Source organism: Tamandua tetradactyla, chromosome 14, assembly GCF_023851605.1.
Source record: "Tamandua tetradactyla isolate mTamTet1 chromosome 14, mTamTet1.pri, whole genome shotgun sequence".
Classification (NCBI taxonomy): Eukaryota; Metazoa; Chordata; class Mammalia; order Pilosa; family Myrmecophagidae; genus Tamandua; species Tamandua tetradactyla.
Window position 1 is genome coordinate 6,747,849 of NC_135340.1, and position 19,717 is coordinate 6,767,565.

At 40.4% G+C, this 19,717-nt stretch overlaps 1 protein-coding gene, 1 long non-coding RNA gene and 1 pseudogene across 5 annotated transcripts in view; all 3 read right to left on the minus strand.

The window, feature by feature from the left end:
• The window catches only part of LOC143654786 (uncharacterized), a 119,602-nt gene extending 111,026 nt beyond the window's left edge, over nt 1–8,576 (minus strand). For 2 of the 4 annotated variants that reach the window (XR_013161950.1, XR_013161947.1), the window contains exons 1-2: nt 8,551–8,576; nt 6,728–6,806 (exon numbers count right to left, since the gene is read on the minus strand). This is a non-coding gene — a long non-coding RNA (uncharacterized LOC143654786). The other 2 variants (XR_013161948.1, XR_013161949.1) reach the window with 2 other exon arrangements.
• LOC143656449 (alpha-ketoglutarate dehydrogenase component 4 pseudogene) lies at nt 3,338–4,328 on the minus strand (annotated as a pseudogene).
• A 9,604-nt stretch (nt 8,577–18,180) lies between the features above and the next one.
• On the minus strand, nt 18,181–18,771 carry LOC143656578 (nuclear envelope pore membrane protein POM 121-like). The gene has a single exon (XM_077128606.1). It carries the CDS (start codon nt 18,769–18,771, stop codon nt 18,181–18,183), a length of 591 nt encoding a protein of 196 aa, XP_076984721.1.
• Between the last annotated feature and the right edge of the window lie 946 nt (nt 18,772–19,717).

Here is a 19,717-nt window from a genome sequence, read left to right on the forward strand (position 1 = left end):
GGTCCAGAGTGACATTTTGGGTCCCCTGGAATTAATGTCACTTCTGAACCAGTGTCTAATAATCCCAAAAATATCTGATCATTCCCTTTTCCCCAATGCACAGTTACCCTGGTAAAAGGCCGTCGGTCTCCTTGGGGAAGACTTAGAGGAAGGTTAACAGTATAAATTTGTGGCAGTGTAACAGGTTTCTCCCCCATAGGGACCTGGCCTCCCCTTCATTCAAGGGGCTCAGGGTCTGTAAACTGTTTCAAGTAAGTCTGGAAATTGATTAAGGGGCCGTGACTCTGTGCTTTTGTAATTCAGGTTAGACTTCTGTTCCCTTGACCTAGAACTCTTTTGTTTATACAGCTCCAACAAGAATTTAGTAGACTGCCCTTCTATTGTATTTCTAGGCACCCCATGATTTACTAGCCAATGCCACAAATCTCTGCATGTCATATAATTTTGATGCTTCCTTTGAGTTTGTTGTCTATTATAATAGCCGCATCTACCCTGTCTTTGGTGATTAAGTGCTGCCACCTGGCTTCTGCCAACTCAGGATCCTGTCATCCGCATTGTGTTTAAGGATTCCAGCTCAGTGACAGCAGTTCCTACAGTAATATCTGACCTACAGAGAAGTGCAACCACAGAGCTCTTGAGGGATGATGGTGCTAGTCTCACAAACTTATTTCTCACTGTTCTGGTAAAAGGTGCATCCCCTGGACATTCCTGGGGTGTAAGAGCAGGCTTTGCATGATAAATCCACTCTAACATTCCAATCTCTCTAAGCCTCTGAATCCCCTCATCTACATTATACCAGGGCAGTTCTGGCATTTCAACCTCGAGTAATGTTGGCCACCTTTTGATCCATGTTTCAACCAACCACCCAAACAAGCTGTTAACACCTTTTCTAACTGCTCTAGCTATAACATTGAATGCAGAATCTCTGCTTAGTGGGCCCATATCAATAAATTCAGCCTGATCCAGCCTTATATTCCTCCCACCATTATCCCACACTCTTAAAATCCATTGCCACACATATTCCCCTGATTTCTGTCTATATAAATTGGAAAACTCACAGAGTTCTTTTGGAGTATAACGTACCTCCTCATGTGTGATACTTTGTACCTCACCTTTAGGGGCCTGTTGGGACTTTAGTCTAGTTATAGGTCTAGAAGAAATGAGGGGTGGTGGGGGTGGGTCATGAAAAGAATTAGAAATATCTTCCAAGCCATTTGCTTCAGGGCCTTCATTTGCAGTTTCATCTGGTGAAACAGGATTAATAACTCTAGGGCTAATCCCTTCAGGAGGAGGTTGGGTGGCCAATTCCTCAAGGCAGGCTGGAGGTGGGGCGGCTATGTCCTCAGGGCAGACTATTACAGGGTTATCTAAAGAAGGCTCAGCATGGTCTAGGGTTTCAACCTCACCCCCAACATCATTATCAATCCATATGTCACCATCCCATTTTTCAGGGTCCCACTCCTTTCCAATCAATGCCCTCACTTTAACGGCAGACACCATGCTGCAAGACTGAGATTTCAGTTTACGTTGTAAAGTTGCTACTCTAACAATAAAATTCTGAGTCTGATTTTCAGAGATCTCAAGTCTACAGCTACAGGAAATAAGATTTTCCTTCAGGATACTCATAGAAACCTCTACATCTTTCAGACGGCATTTAAGCTTCTCGTTTGAAGCCTTAAGCCCATCCCTTTCACCCCTTAATGTAGACAGTGTATCTTAACAACAACCAACCAACATCTCTATAACTCTTATTTCTACAAAACGCTGTAAAGGTGTCAAAAACATTATCCCCCAGAGTCTGGCTTCGTACAAGCAAAACATTAGGAGAATCGAACGATGATATTTTGACTATCTCCTTTGCCAACTCACTCCATGGATTGGGAGTGTCATTCTGATTACAGGGATCAGAGTCCTTTGTGTCTCTGAGTCCAGTCAGAGTAGAAAACCATTCATAAAAACCCATTTTTAAGATTCTGTTCCTTAAGAACCACTCCTGGTACCAAGATGTATTAGTTAGGGTTCTCTAGAGAAACAGAATCAACAAGGAACACTTGCAAATATAAAATTTATGAAAGTGTCTCACGTGACCGTAAGAATGCAGAGTCCAAAATCCACAGGGCAGGCTGCGAAGCCGATGACTCCGATGGATGGCCTGGATGAACTCCACAGGAGAGGCTCACCAACCAAAGCAGGAATGGCACCTGTCTCCTCTGAGTCCTCCTTAAAAGGCTTCCCATGATTGCCTTTAGCATCACTAATTGCAGAAGACACTCCCCTTTGGCTGATTACAAATGGAATCAGCTGTGGATGTAGCCGATGTGATCATGACCTAATCCTATGAAATGTCCTCATTGCAACAGACAGGCCAGCGCTTGCCCAGTCAGATGAACAGGTACCACAACTTGGCCAAGTTGACACCTGTCCCTAACCATGACATGTTTTTTTAAGATGTGGAAGAGAGTTTATTTGGTGTTGTGAACCTTTACTTACAGAATGATAGCACACTCCTGGCTCAGGAAGACCTTACTAAAGTTTCATAAATTGCTTTAGGAAGGTAAATATTTAGGTTAATTTTATGAGGCTTTCAGACATCAAGTTTGAGAAAGTTATGGGGTTATCACAATTTGCATACATCATCACAATCAAAATGTTAAAATAATCCAAAAAGCACCAAATTTTAACACCCACAAAAATGTAATCGCAATTTCTAGTTTAATATTTATTCCTCTGCTATAGTCACTGAATTCTTCATTTATTTTCCATTTTATACTTTTACATTTTTTTTCTGAATGTACACTACAAATAATGATCTTTGGCATTATCTCCCCAGTCTCAATACCACAAAGTCACCCGTTTCACCTTGTCTATATTTTTATCCATTAAAGTAGTATATGCTTATCAAGTCATTTATATTCCAGTAACCTTGTCAATGTAAGAAGTATCAAAGAATTGAGAAAAAAAAAGGAGTCATTATTTCACTGATCCTAATCAGCAGTATTTCTGCCTGATAAATTCTTTCCAACTCTAAGCACCTGAAAGAAAAGTGAAATTAGGAAAACATGATGTTGTTTTCAATAGTTCAAGCATGGTAAAACTTGATAAGATTAAACCAATAGGCTAACATTTAAAAATGTATGCTTTGATAATTATAAAACTTATAAATACTTAGGTAAGCTTGTGGAAAAGCTGACCAAGATACCTAAATTGGGAGATACAAGTGTCCATCTAAATTTTCTTTCACTTTTTTTACAGAATTTTCTAATTTGTCATTTGCAAATCCCCTTTATTGTAAAGATAATTCTTTTATCTAATTAGAAAACAGCAGCCTTATCAGTGATTATTCTAAACCTCCATGTTGGATAAATTTGATTTCTTTTTGAGACATAGGTTTCCTTCTGTATTACTGAGGTAAAGATTTTATTACTTCTGCAGTATCTGAATCAGCAAACCTGGTGAGTTCCTTCCCATAGACCACTGTGAAATTGCAGGTGAGTGATATGGTCTTCCTGCTGATCTCAAGGCATCTGATTCATTGAGTTTAGGGCTGTCTCTTCTACTGGGGAACCTTATCAATGGAATATGTGGCTTGACCACCTGAGCAACGCTGCCGGCAGACGCCATCTCGCTCCATTCAGGACCCCCTCCATCGTGTTTTATAATTTAATCATTTACATCACAAGTTTGCTTATTTACTCTGAAAATAATTTCTGGTAATAATTAATAATTATAAAGTCTAATAGAACTAAAAATCTTAAGATGAAATACAGGAGTCATGCTTCCATCTAAGAAGTACTACCTTCTATCAGAGCAAACCACCCACCAAAAACAATGATAAAGCTGGATATATATATATATTTTAATCTTTTTGACAGCTTCAGCTAATAAAGCAGTGAGCATCTGAAAAGCAAGCATCCCAGAAAGAAGAAGAGCACAGTTAAGCCCAATTTTTGCCAGTGTTGACTTTAATTCATTTGCTTATTCCTAAACACAAGCCTGTAGGCAGAGAGAAGCCAAGCAAAAAAAAAAAGGGAGGATGCTGCGAGTCTGAGAGACTCTTCCAACAGAGCTCTAGGCAGTCCCACATGCCTGGGACTGCAGAAATTGAAGTTCATATCCCACGAAGAAAGATAGCGATGAGATAGCTTTATATAAGCCTCATTAAGCCCCCGAGGCTTTCATCTGCAACCCCCTAAGGCTATTTCTTTAGTAAGAAGGATAGATTGATCCTTACCAAACAGAAGCGGAACTCTGAAAATCTGAGTGGATTAAGAAAAACTGCCCCTCTTCGCACTCCCTACCAAAACACAAACAAACCTACAGCATAGCATTCAATCAAAAATTATGCTGCATTTCAGGAGATAATATCAAGTATGGAAAAACAAAGAAATAAACAGAACATAAAAACAGACCCACATAGAAAAAACAAAATAAAATAAAAATTGAAAAAAATGGACTTAATAAATTTTAAAAACTAGACCTATAGGAAGCTTCAAAATATGGGATACACTTGGATACAAATACAGAGTAGCACAATGAAGCAAATATAAGACAGAAACTAGGCTGAAGACAGACGTATCAATAATTGTAAATGTAATATAAACACATAATTCGAGTTCTAGGAGTAGGAAAGAGAGAATGAGGCAGAAACAATATTTGAACAGGCAACATCTAAGAATCTTCTTAATGGGATGCAAGATCATCAACCTTTTATTTCACATGTACCATGAATTAAAAACATGAAGAATATGAAAAAAAACATTATGGATAAAAAACTGACACAAAGAAAAAGAGAAAAGCAGGCAGAAAGGGGTAAAAGGGCACATTGCCTTCAGAGAAGCAGCAATAAAATTGACAATTATCTTCTCAACTGAAACAAAAGAAACAATATGGAATGACAACTTTACAGTACTGAAAATAACTATCAACCTAAAATGCTATACCAGTGAAAATAGTCTTTGTGTCGGTTTGAAAAGATGTATGTACCATAGAAAAGCCCTGTTTTAATCCTAATCCCATTTTGTAAAGGCAGCCGTTTCTTCTATTCCCTGTTCCGTACTGTATGTTTGAAACGTTAATTGGCTTATCTCCCTGGAGATGCAACTCAGTCAACAGTGGTTGTTAAACTGGATTAGGTAGAGACATGTCTCCACACATTCTAGGTGGGTCTTGATTAGTTTCCTAGAATCCTATAAAAGAGGAAACATTTTGGAGAAAGTGGGAGATTCAGAGAGAGCAGAGAATGACAGAGTCATGAGAAAGCCACAACAGAGAATGCCTCAGAACCACGAAGCAGAGAGTCCACCAGCCAGCAACTTCTGGAGATGAAGAAGGAAACACTGCCTGGCGAGCTGGCAAGGAAGCTAGCAGATGACGCTGTGTTCACCATGTGCCTTTCCAGACAAGAAAGAAACCCTGACTGTGTTGACCATGTGCCTTTCCAGATGAGAAAGAGAAACCTTGAACTTCACTGACCTTCTTGAATCAGGGTATCTTTCTTTGGATGCCTTAGATTGGACATTTCTATAGACTTGCTTTAGTTGGGACATTTCCATGGCCTAAAAACTGTTAACTTGCAACTTATTGAATTCCCCTTTTTAAAAGCTGTTCCATTTCTGGTATATTGCATCCTGGCAGCTAACAAACTAGAAGAGTCTTTTAAAAAGAAGGGCAAATAAATACATGACACTAATCCCACACAAACTTGTCCAGAGTTGAGAAACAGAAGAAACACTTTTCAATTTGTATTCTGAAGTAACCTAAATTTGATACCAACACCTGGCAAGGATACTACAAAAAAGGAAAATATAGGTGAATAAATCCAACACAAAATAAAGATATTTTCAGACAAACTGAGATAATTCATGTAAGCACACTTACACTAAAAAAAATTCTAAAGACCTTTTTCAGATAAAAGGGAAGGGGTTCATTTAAGAAGCCTAGAGAGGCAAGAAGGAAGAAAGAAATAAAAGTATAAATGTATGGATAAATCTAAATAAATACTAATGGCATAAAATAATATCTTGTGGTGTTTAACATATATAGAATTAAAATGCTTGGCGATACTTGTAAAAAAGGCAATGAAGGTAAATGTATGTAAAGTTAATGAATTTTGGGGGCATGGTAAAAGTTTCAGTTATATATTTTAAGACATCAAGATGTATGTTGTAGTCTTTCTAGTAACTACTAAAAAGAACACTAAAAGAATGGATAACTAATAATACTGATGAGGAGAAAAATGCATTAATAAAATTACCTGAGTATTCATAATAAGACAAAAAAGAAGAGAAAAAGGATAATAGAAGAGGTGACATAAATGGAAAACAAATAGCAAGATGAACTATTCAAACCTGAAATTATTAGTAATTACACTCAATGTAAGTAGACAGAACAGTTCAATAAAAAGAAAAAGTTTGCCAGACATGACTTAAATTTACATACACAAACATATATACATGGGTGCTATTTATAAGTGGTATCCCCTAAATATAAAGATATAAAAAGGTTGAAACTAAGTATCTGTCATTCAAGCATTATCTAAAAGAAAGCTGTTATAGCTATACTAGTATTAGAGAAAGTAGATTTTAAGCAAGAACTGCTGGAGATTATTACCTCACCTGATATCAGGACTTATTTATAAAGCAAAAGTAATTATGAAGTGTAATCTGGTGCAAGGCTAGTCAAATATAATAATAATGAACCAGAACAGAGAATTCATAAACAGACTCACTTGGCTTGTCTCCTTCCAGGAAACCCAGTCATCACCCTCGGTCTCTCTGTACTTTCTTGGATTATTTTCTCTGAAGATCCTGAAGCATAATTGTATGATGTGGAGGATGATGTGTTTAAAATATACTTCCCAAACTTGACTATGCATTAGAGTCAATTGTGGAGCTGTAAAATGCTGACATTTAGATCCCATCTCCAGGTAGTCCGATTGATTTGGGTCTCAGAGAATCCTAAACATCAGCTTTTTGGAAAGAGCTCCTCCTGTGATTTTAATACATAGGCTTGGAAGAGCCCACTGTTGTAGGAGAACCAACTCCCATCTTTCTCCTCGGTCTACATGGTCTTTCCTGGGCTGTAGATGCCAATGGTTACCATCCAGCCTGACAGGGACTTCTAGCAAGTGGTGCAGACGTGGCAAAGTCCTAACGTATTTTCCCAATAACCCATTTTTTTGTCTAAGTGATCAGGTATGAATTATTGTCTTCTTTTCTTCTTAGGCATTTTAATAGAAAAGTGGGAGTCAATGTATTAAGAACTCATAGAAGATACTATTTGACCTTGCAAGTCAAAAGCATTAGCTGCATTGGATTCATTGCTATCATGTTGATCAAATATGTCTGGTGCAGTATTTGGACTATGAACAAAAAAATGAAAAATGAAAAGATAAGAAAAAGTGAATGTTTCTTAAGGACAATGTTGTTAAATGTTATGAGAAGGTGAGAAATGTTATGAGAGGGTGATTAATTCATTTTTGTAATGAGAGAATAATATTAATCATGCAGTCAATTAAAACTTTTCCAAAAAAATATAATTAGTATATCCATGTATTAGGGCTTTGGACTTGATGTTTTTTTTTTTCCTTATGTCCATAATATGTGATATTCTCATTTTAAACTCTATATTTTCATCTATTTTTAAAAGGTCAGATCATATGTATAAGATATAAAAATAAGTAGCTCAATACCCTCTCTAGAGATACAGCCAATTGAAGTAAGAAAACAGCATGACTATATTATTTGATCTCCTTGGCTTCATTTAAAGTAAGAATTGAGATTTTTGTAGTACATGCAAATGATTCCTTGAGATAACAGAGATCAGAAGTATAGATTATAAGTTATAGATTATAGATTTATTTTCGGTATGGCTCTTTGAAATAATAAAAAGCAATATTTTAATCCTTATAGTAGGAGTTACACCTTAGATGAATTTAATTGTGAATAAATTTTTACATGAACTAAATATATTCAAGACTTTGGAAGCACAATCAAATAGATATTATATTTGTCAGTTGCTTGCAAAAAGAAATCAAGTATTTCTACTACTGGTGTCAAATATTTTTTCTACTTTATGAACATGTGTCATGTAACAACACACAGTATTAATTATAAAACAAGTTTGCTCTGATTATATATTTCAGAACTAAAACTCTGTATAGTGCTTCAAAGCGACATTTAGATATAGAGTATTCTGACTGGCTAATGCTGCCCGAATGCAATATACCAGAATGGATTGGCTTTTACAAAGGAGATACAGTAGGTTATAAATTTACAATTCTAGGACTATGAAATGCCAAATTAAGGCACCGACAAGAGAATACCTTCTCGGAGGAAAGGCAGCTGCAATCTGGTTTCTCCATCACATGGGGAAGCACAGAGTGACATTTACTGTCCTTCTCTCCTGACTTCTGATTTCAAATGGCTCTCTTAACTCCTAAGGGTCCTTCTGACATCTCCTAGAGCATTTTCCTTCTGTATCTCCAAACATCTGTGTCCTCTCCAAAATGACCCTCTCTTACAGCATTCTAATAAGCACAGTAAGACCCACCTTGAATGGGCAGAGTTACGTCTCCATGGAAACAACCTAAACAGAAGGTCCCACCCACAATTGGGTGGGTCACATCGCCATGGGAGCAACCTAATCAAAAGGTTCCACCCAACAATAGGTCTGATCCCACAAGTTTGGATTAAAAGAACATGGCTTTTCTGGGGGTACTCAACAGTTTCAAACCAAAATAAGGGGTAATGTGATTATTGGATTAAACCTTTTTAACAATGGAAATGACAAGAGCTAGTAGTGCTCAGAGGTGGTTGACTGGGACTTAACCCTGTGGATGCAGCTTCCTATTGACTTCTACAATGAAAGCTTAGTGTGCATGAGAATTTCCACAAGAGAGCGGCTTTCCCACATTGAGATAACTTGTTTATCCCTCTCTCAGGGTGCCCAGCACATATCATCAGATGCCAAATAAATACTGGCTTCTACCACTGCTGCTGTAGAATCCTTATAAATTATGTAACTCTTGCACTCCAAAGCAATTTCAAGCACAGAAATAAATAATTTAAGATCCCTTAAACATAATGAAAACTCTAATTAGATCCTATGAAATTTTGAATTTACTAAAATTACTGAGATTAAAATAAGCTATGACCTTCACGTGAGCAAAGGCCTGTCTTATTAACCTTTACATCTCAATATCTACTGCATGATATAGAATGGTGCTCAATGAGATTTTACCAAGCTGAATATAAATTGAAACAGTTATTTCATTTGTCTGCTTTTCTAAGCTTAAAATAAATCCATAGGGCTTTTCTAAGCTTAAAATAAATCCATAGGGAAATATAATGATAAAATTTTTGCAAGTATTTATGATACAAAATAATCAACATTTTGAATCATGAGATTTAGTTTGAAAAAATGAATTATAATACAAAATATAAAATACATTATTAAGAGAGTTAACTTAGAAAAGAAAATACTTTTTTTTGTATTGCTATTAGAAATCACAAATTTAGTGATAGTTTTACCCTCATGGTGCTGTAAAGAAGAGAATTGCAAAAAAAAGTTATTGTTATTGTGTCCTAGCAATTTTCTAGTTAGAATTAAATTTTTAATTTTTTCCACAAAGAAATGAGACATCTGTCATGATGAGAAAACAGAATTACATTGACACTGCACAAAATAATTACTATACTGCAATAAAAATGAAACCAGTGAGTACACATGCTTGTAATAACATCATACCTAACTATGGATTAGTTGAAATTCTAGGAAATTACATTATGTAAATGCCTAAGTTAAAAATTCTTTCTATAAAAACACACGAGGGGAATATTTAGCAGGTGGATATTTAAACTACCAACATCAACTCGAAGAAATAGCATAACATTTTACTATACTTATGTGTAATATGAGATCACAGTGGGGCAAAGCTGAAAATGAGTTGATTTGAATTCCCTTCAGTCTTTAACGTCACCCTCGAAGTACAGCCTATAAACAGGTAATATTCCACTTCACTCTTTGCTGTAGAGACTAAGCTATCATATTGCTTTATAATTGTTATGGTTTTTCACCAATTTGAGTTGCAGAATAGGTCAGAGCATACATCCATGATATCACTGGAAATTCAGATTTCTTTCTAGCACCAAGCCACTGGCTCGAGTAGGAGCCTTTTTTCTGTACAAAGTCATATATAAATGGGAACACATTATGTCTAGAGTGTTCAGTTCCACCTATATTCTCATATGGAGAGGGGAAAACACCTTGACTTTCTACCAAAGACCCCTGTTCTCTGCTGGACAATCTGGAAGTAGTTTTTCAAGATATGAGGAGCATCCCTCTAAATTATTCCAAACTATAATTCGGGCTACAGATATATCATGATATAATAAGCCTGGCCTACCAACATCACAATCATTAATGAAACAGACTTTTAAATTACTGTAATACCTGTTGCCCATATGTGTGTTCATGGCTAGGATTGGGAAAGGAACCACGGTATCTCCTTACAACCTGTTTTCTGAGTAGAATCTTCACAAGTCACCTTGAGTTGATTCTCTTTCATCAGGGTTACGAGTCTAGATTCTCTCCTGGAGATGAATCCTCCTTAGCCTGTGGGTCTTCTGGTGTTATTTCCTGTCACTTTCCCTCAGTCAGGGCTACCTCGGTCCATAGAAATAAAGTAGCATTGAGCCTCAAAGGAAACAGGGTCTCCAGAGCAGTCCACCCACAAAAGCCCTTGGCACCAATGCAAGTTTGCCCATAGCAATCTCAGAACTTTCCATTTCTTGTCTTCCATATGTGTGAGAGGTAATTCAATAGAGCTACAGGGTTGGAATTTCAGCCTGATTTATCATCTCACTCTGAACAATTGGTATCCATTCACTTTTTGTTGTTGTTGTTATCCATTCACTTTTTATATGCATAAGCAAATGAACCATACAATGGTTAAATGATTATTCAAGTTGAGTTGATGTCTCCACATTTGGAATTAGAAATGGCTGCCAATTTCTCTTATAAAAACAGAACTAATAGCCATAACAACATTAGTAGCAGGAAGAGGGTAGAGACCTACTATTTCATTCACCTTTTTAATTCTAATACTGAGCTTAAGGTTCACAGTCGATGTTGAAAACTATATGAGGGGTGAACTAACAAAAATAGTGTAAAGTTATAATTCTCTTCAATCACAATGTGCGTTCTATTATTTCCTCTTTCATTTTTTAGTTATGGGTTAAAAAACACATACAATTTCATTAATAATATACATTTTCAATTTGGGGAATAAAGGGTTTGGTTATAAATACATAATAGTGGTATATTATAGATAGATAAGATCTGAAATTATTTTTTAGGTGGTGGTTTTTAGATGACAGTGAAAGATACAAAAGTGGAGAGGCAGTGAAAAGTCAGCTTTGGAGACATATCAGAGTTTTATCAGTATGGAGGTAATAAAAGGTTGGCATTAACTCAAAAGTGCAGTCTAAGAGCCCTAGAAAAAGCTTTCTCTCCTTTGACTAGGTTTATTACTCCAGGAATTTGTACTAAGAAAATAACTCAAGAAAGGAAAAAGATGTTATTGTTGTGTATTATTAGTAAAAAAAGAAAGAAAGAAAGAAACACCCAAGCATTTAGCAATAAAGGAATATCAGAGTAATTATAGTACAACAACCTGACGCAAAAGATTATGAGCTACTCAGTCATGTATGCTTTACAACAAATGCTTTTCAACATGGTAAGTGAAAGGGCTAAGCCTCAAGATTTTATGTCTTATTATGACATCTAAGTAAAATACGTACAGTAATGGACAGGCTTACAGGGCTCATGGATTATACAAGGAGTTTAAACGAAAATGGATATATGAGTCATTGTTATTGCATTAAACTGTTGCAATTTTTGTATGATCCCACTTAGATGAATGTATTACCCCATATTAATGCAGGACCCAACCAGTCGAGACTGCAAAATGAGAAATATTATCAAAACCCACTGGATCAGTGTCTTATATATATTCTGGGGTCCCAAATCAGAATTCAATGTTTAATTAATGGGGCATTGGTCCTGCTTTCTCATGGAGCTTACATACTTAAATGGGGAAGTATAAATAAAATTATAAATTAAATAACAAAATTACCCACTATATACATTCTACAATAAAGAAGTACACAGTGCTTACCTTAAGAGCCAAAAACCAGTGTCTTTGATCTAGTTAGGAAGGTAAAGAAAGGATTCTCCAAGTAGGAGACATGAGTTAAGTTGAAAAGCCTGAGTTGAAAAGGGAAGGGAAAGCCTTCTGAATAGAGGAAATCAAGCAAGCAAAAAGCATATTGGGTTGAGAAAAGCATAGTAAGTGGGTGAAACTGAGAGGATTTCAGTGTGGCTGCAGAGAGAAATGTGATGTGAAAGATAAATTAGGGTCAGTCATTGAAAGGTTTCAGAGACATATTAAAGATTATGATCCTAAGTGCTATGGAAAGCCGTGAGGGATTTTAAGTGAGGGAATGAGAGTATCCCATCTAAATTATGAAACAACCACAGTGAATAGAAGTTAACGTGTTGATATAGGAGTTACTTCCATTTTCTGAAAGATATTTTAGAGACTTTCCAAAGTTGTTTCTAGCTTACCACCACATTCATGTTCTACCATTCCCTTCTTTACAACCTACATTCCGTTCACATTGGACCACCTACTATTATTTGAACATATTACATACTCACATGTTTGCTTTTGTCCTATTCTTAAATTGGGCTATATTTTTGCCCAAGGCTCACTAGCATAAATCTTAACTCTTTTGTGAGACCTTTCCCATTTCATTATTCAGACTTAACTATTCTCTAGGATGCTGTTGCAATTTCCACATAACTTACCCCACTACATTGTATTTATATATACCTGTCTCTCTTCAAGTAGACCACTAACGACAGAATGGTGGTGATTCTTTTGTGTTTTTTTTTACTTTGTATTTCTAGTGTCTAGTATAGTATTTGTACATCAGTTGTACAAAAATCTACCAATTCTGGTGAATAAGTTAGTGAACTCTTAAAACCTTAACTGTATATATTCCTCTGAAACACTATGTTGACCCACTCTGCTCATCTATCTCTAAGAATTGAACTAAAATTTTCTCTAAGCCTTTCATTTCATTTGTGTTATACACAAAGTAATACATATTCACCTGACTTCAGTTCATTTTCAGTTGACTATCACAACTTCAGTTCAAATTCAACATATCCATGACAAATTCAACATCTTTCTCCACAAACTAGCTTATTTTAACTCCTATCTCCTTACACGTAAGTTTGGAATCTTAGACTCATTCACACATAAGTCCACTTCATCCCATGAGTGATGCTATTTCCCCAAAATGTTGTATCCTTTCTCTTCTTTTTTAGTACCTCTCTCAAATCAGCTCTCATGTGTGCTATTGCAATGGTCATCTATCTAAGCTGTATTGCTTTGAATTTTTTCTCTTTTCAAATATCTTTTAAGATACCAATTTTCATCATATACATATCCAGGTGTGTAAAATATCATGGCCAGTTAATAAATGCCTATCAACTGATTGTAAAGAAAAGAGAACAAGAAAGGGTATGAGACTAATATCTGTGAAGAGTAATACAAAGTTAGATGTTGAACAGAAAGATATTAATTAAATAACAGGAAGGAACATATGCTAGATATATGACAAAATAACAAAAACATGGTAATGTCAAAGTAATTGCCACAATTAAAAGTCATGACTGCAAACCAGCAAGATGAAGACTCAGTACTCGGTCAATTATCAATTACTTGGGAATTGGCTAACCTCTTTAGGGAATATTCTCCCCCTCTTGCCAACAGCAATCTTGTCCACCATTTTGTTTTTTATATAATAACATGACTAGAGGTCATAACTGCCTTAAGCAAGAAGCATCCGTCTCAGGAAATGTTATGGAGATTTGTTGTTACTATTGGCCAAAAATTATGCTTGATGTAGTATCTTTAAATTCCGTTTATTAGTGGAAAATTACTTAATAATAAAAAAATACTGAATGTTGATTTTTAAAAGGTTAATTTCAAATGGTATACAATTTGGTGTTTACTGAACTTAAACATAAGTCTCAAAGTCATGCAAAAGCCATGAAAACCATTTCATTTCATTTTCTTCTTCTTTTCTAATCATATTGGCAACCCAGAATCCTAAGCCATCTGTTAAGTTTTTTCAATTTATCCCAGCCTTGGAATTTGTTCACTGATTTTTTTTTCACATCAGACTTCAGAAAATGGCAACAGATTTCTGATGAGACATTTCTCAGCATAAAAGAAAAAAAATGAGTATTAGTATGTTGAGGATTGAATTGTGGTGTCCTCTACAAAAAAACATGTTCAAGTCTTAACCCCCATTCTGTGGGTGTAAACCCATTTGTAAATAGGATCTTGGAAGACAGCATTATCTGTTAAGGTGTAGACTCATCAACGATCCTAATAGATGAGGCCACATTGAATCTGGGTGACCCTGAATCCATGTGGCCAATGTCTTTATGGAGAGAGGAAATCTACACAGAGGACTGTGTAGACAAAGCCGTGTGATATGGGCAGAAATGCAAGCCAAAGCCAGAATGCTACAAAGTACAGAGAAATAATGGCTTGTATAGACCTTAATTTCTAGACTCCCAAAACCATGAGACAAAAATTCTCATTGTTTAAGCCAACCTATTGTGTGATATTTGTCATAGCAGCTCTGGCAAACTAAGGACACATTCTAAATTATTTCCTTTTTTTTTTTGAGGTAAATTTCAGAACCAAATTTCCATATTCTAAAGACCATTGAAAGGCAATAAGCAGTTGACATTAAATATTTGTGGGGCAACACAGACATTTATTTTTAACTTTTACTCATTTTTTTCCTTCCATATACAAACTTAGCAGACATGAGTTCTCCAATTTTTCTTTCTTTTAGTGTCAAAATCTATGAAATACAGCTTGAAATTGTTATTTATTTGTTTGTTTCCTTTTGAGAGAGCCAGTTATAAAAGCACTATATATTATTATTTTTTTTTTTGAAATTAGCAACTACGCATTTATATATAAATATGGAGAGTGAGCAGGTTGAGTTCAGCAGCACTAGGATGGGAGCTTCTTTTCAAACGTGGAAAGGCCATTCCGAAAAGACATCAGATAATCAATGTTCCTGAATTGAGTTTTGCTTCTGCCTTGCCAAGATGCTGTGTCTTGGGCTGAAAGAAATGTCTCCTTGAGACCTGGATAGGTGATGGGGGTTCACCAAGACGAGGCTGCTTCCTCACTTGCCCATGCAAAGGTCAGTCGTTTCCACTAAAGCCAGCAGCAAAAGGGCCCCCTAGCACAGCTGTGCTGCTGTCTCCTCCCACCGACCCACCTGTAGTTTGGGCAGGTGTCCCCGAGGTCCCTTGGTGGACAGAGGGAACAGAAGGCCCCCCTAGCACAGCTGTCCTGCTGTGTCCACCCTCTGACCCACCTGTCTTTTGGCCAGGTGGGCCCCAAGACCCTTGATGGGTGGAGGGAACTAAAGCGCCCCCATGCACAGCTGTGCTGCTGTGTCCTCCTAGCGAACCACCTGTGTTTTGGGCAGGTGGACCCCGGGTCCCTTGATGGGCAGAGGGAACTAAAGGGCCTCCTAGCCCAGCAGTGCTGCCATCTCCTCCCACTGAACCACCTGAATTTCGGCCAGGTGGACTCCAGTTCCCTTGGTCTAAAGAGGAAACTAAAGGGTCCCCGTGCCCATGTTGTGTGCTCTCACCTCCCACTGCTCTTGCACTAGGCATACCCTGGATGGTTGGTGTCTGCGGAACAGAAGTGATGCTGTCTCTACCACTTGGCCCTTCCCCAAAGTTCAGAGCTCCAGACATGGAACTGGGTCGTGGGGCGGGCACACTGACCCCACAGCCTGTAATTCCCTTCAGGGCTGCAGGTCCTGTAAAGACAAGTGGTCCTCTATCAGTCTTTGCACCCAGTGAGCTGCTATCCCCAGTGCTGAGCATCCCCGTGGCAGTAGCAAAGCCAGGAGTCAGGTTTGTGTCATTGGCGGCAGCACCTGTGTTGTTTCCATAGGCCCTCTTGGTGCCGACAGGGATTCCAAAGGTGAAACGTGGGGGTGTGAGTCCTGAAAACACTGGTTCTGTCATGTTGCCACTGGGTGGCTGGGCAGCAGGAGAGCTTACGCCTGCAGCTTATGGTGGTGCTGCCAAGTTTGCCAGAAGAGTAGAGCCAAAGCTGGTGGCTCCCAGCTGCTGCCCGATGGAGACCCCAAACGTGGGCTGAGGAGCAGCTCCTGGTGCAAACGGTATGGTGTAAGTTGCAGCTGGGGTCCTGGCTGGCTGTGACGTCAAGCCAGTGCAGACTTGGCTTCAGGCAGTGCTGACATTCCGCCGTGTGTTTGTAGAAGTAGGAAGGGCATTGAGAAGTGGAAAGATGTTCTTCCAGGAGACAGGAGGAGACTGGTGATGGATGACAGCCTGCGAAGGGGGTGTGGTGTCCATAGGCTCAGGATCAGATGCAGACTTGGACGCTGGGTGTGTCAAAATGCTGCCAGCTGGATGGAAGGTGGCCAGAGATGCAGTGATGGGGAAACGAGCAAAGACAGGAGGACCACCAAAAGTGGCTCTCAGCGGCTGTCCTGGAGGGGCCCCAAAGATGGGCTGAGGCGTGATTCCTGAGCCAAAAGAAGGGGTGAAGATTGAGGTGGGTGCACTGCCCTTAGATGCACGTGGGCCGATGGAGCCAGGCGCCTTTGCAGAGGGTGTCCAGTTCATACTCTGATGGGCATGGGGAAATTAGAAGGAATTCCCAATGGGGCCTGGGGGAGACCTGAAAATGACAGCCAGGGAAGGGGGACTGGTGTCCATAGCCATTTCCCCAGAATCTGAGGCAGGCTGGGAGGCCCAGTGTGGAAATGGGCTGGCCGTGGTGGTGGTGGAAGAGGCCATGGGAGCAAGGATGGGCTGGCTGGTGAAGCCAGAGGTGCTGGTGCCAGGGACTGTGGGTGGGGTCGGTAAGATTAAAGTCACAGGGTCTACACACATGGGGGTGGGTGACTGACTTCTGAGGGTGGTAAGATGAAAGGCACGGGGTCTACACACATAGGGGCGGGTGACTGATTCTGAGGGTGGTAAGATGAAAGGCACGGGGTCTACACACACAGGGGTGGGTGACTGATTCTGAGGGTGGTAAGATGAAAGGCACGGGGTCTACACACATAGGGGCGGGTGACTGATTCTGAGGGTGGTAAGATGAAAGGCACGGGGTCTACACACACAGGGGCGGGTGACTGACTTCTGAGGGTGGTAAGATGAAAGGCGTGGGGTCTACACACACAGGGGCGGGTGACTGACTTCTGAGGGTGGTAAGATGAAAGGCACGGGGTCTACACACATAGGGGTGGGTGACTGATTCTGAGGGTGGTAAGATGAAAGGCACGGGGTCTACACACATAGGGGCGGGTGACTGATTCTGAGGGTGGTATGATTGGAGAACAGGGTTAAGGGGTTAGGAGGTGTAGGGAGGTGAGACGTCAAAGGTGTCGGAACTGCAAGTGAGGGTGGAGGGCCACTGTTCTCAGGAAGGGGAACCTGAGGGAGGGGATTGAATCTAAAGGGAGACAGGGATTGTGTGGGAACAGCCAGAGGCGAGGTAGGAACTGGTATTTGGTCAGGACTAGTTGGTGTAGGGGGAGGTACAGGGCTAGACAGGGTTGGGGACCTGGCATGGGGGTCACTCGAATCAACTACTGCTGTGGAGGAACTGGCCGGAATTGGCAGGGTGACCGTGGCTTGGGTCAAGGCCCCTGTATTCTGCGCAGCAGGCAGAGAGCAAGAAAGGGCAAGCTCAGCGACACTGCGCTCTGTCGTGCCCTCAATTTCATCCTCCTCCAAGATGGTATCGTCTTGTTTTGGCTCAGTCTTCTTCTCCAAGTCTGTATCTTCGGGGCTGGCTACCCAAGGAAGCTTCTGAGGTGGGGGCAGTTCACCTCCACCCCACAACAGTGGCAGTGGCAGTGGCAGTGGCAGTGGCAGTGGCATCACCAGCTTCCTTTTTAGAGCGTCTGCATCTGGAAGGTGTGGGAGGAGGAGGAGTGCTGCTTGATGAAATAGTTGCAGGATTTTCTGCCGATGTCTCCTTCCCTGGCTGTGAACCTGGAGAGCTGAGCTGATGGCCTTCATTCAGCTGGTGGTGCAGCCCCTTCGGAAGCAGGGGACGGAGTGAGACTGGGCCAGGGAGCCCTGCTGCCCTGGATCACATCTTCCGAGAGACCTTTCCTTAAGAGGATCAGAGCTGCATTGGAAGGAAGGGGCCATTCTCTCCGTCTCCAGCGGCTTAGATGTGGAGGGTATATCTTCACTGCTCTGGGGTGCCCTTCTCTGACCTTCCTGCTCTCTGGTTTCTGTATGATCCTCCTCCTCTATGGCCAACCCTTCGCTGCGGTCTCCTGGGCTCCTCAGTTCGTCCTCCTTTAGGCAGGGATGCAGGAGGTGGCCGGATGGCACTGGCCTACAGGGGACGTCAGCCTGTGCAGGTGGCAAACACACGACAGTCCATCTGTGCCCTGGATGAGGAATCCTCACTGTCCCAGAAGGGGGGCTGAACATCTTGGAATTTCGAGGAGACAACCGCGGCTTCTTCCGAGGATTCACTCTGAACACAGACAGACATACCCCTAGAGAAGAGCATTGACTCAGCTGGATGGGATACTTCCTCTTCGGGGTGATGTCAAACCCAGACAGTGAGTTCCGGTGACCCTGGTTGAAGAGCATGTGCACAGGGCTGGAGAGAGGCACAGGGGCAGCAGGATGCTCCCGACCTACCACCAGTGGAACACAACGGGAGGGATGAACAGGTGGGCACCGTTCAGCCAGAGCCGTTTGACAGCAGCATCACCGGGACACGTAACAATGGGAGGGTGCGTGTGACATGGGCAGGGCAGGTGACATGGGGGGGAGGATGCCTGGCAGGGGGAGGGCACTTGACAGTGGGAGGGTGTGTGATGGACAGGGACGGGTGCGAGAGAAGGTGTGGGAGAAAAGATGCCAAAGGGCAACAGTTAAGGCCCAAAGGGGCTGTAAAAGGTTCTGGGGAGGACATGCCGTCCCTTGACCTGCCCAGATCCTGCACTACATACAGCATCCTTTCCAGGTACAGACGGATTTCTTCACTTCCTTGGACCCCTTCGGTGAAAACAACACCTCTTCTTGGGTCACACAAGTGGCAATGCCCAAAAGAGGAGCTCAGCCAGGCTCTAGGATCCACAAGCTCATTCCTTTAACGAAGAGACTGTACTACCTTCTCATCATGTAGGCATTTGACGTAATAATACACGCATTATTGCACACCATGACATGCCTCTAAAGAGCACATGCACTACCTTACTAGGTGCGCTTCTTTAGTTCAACTCATGAGCCCAACTTGGGGCACAATGGTCTGCTCCAGTCTCCTCAGAAGATGTGGAGCGTGAACGCTCACTTGCCAACAGAGCGCCATTGGACATTGGATTTCTCTTCCAATCGAGCCTGGCTGCACAGTTTGGAACTGGTCTGATTTATGATCCCCTTCCAGATACAGAAGAGAAAGTGCATTCATGCTGTTGACCAAGGTTCTACCTGTAATAAGTGGTAGCAGAGATTGACCTCAATAGAGTCATTTCCGAAAGTTTGATACATGGCTTCTCATGCTTTCCCTTATTCCCATAGATAGATTTCACTT

Coding starts and splice junctions, on each gene's coding strand:
- LOC143656578 (XM_077128606.1), bottom strand. CDS start 18,771: ATGCTCTTCAACCAGGGTCACCGGAACTCACTGTCTGGGTTTGACATC.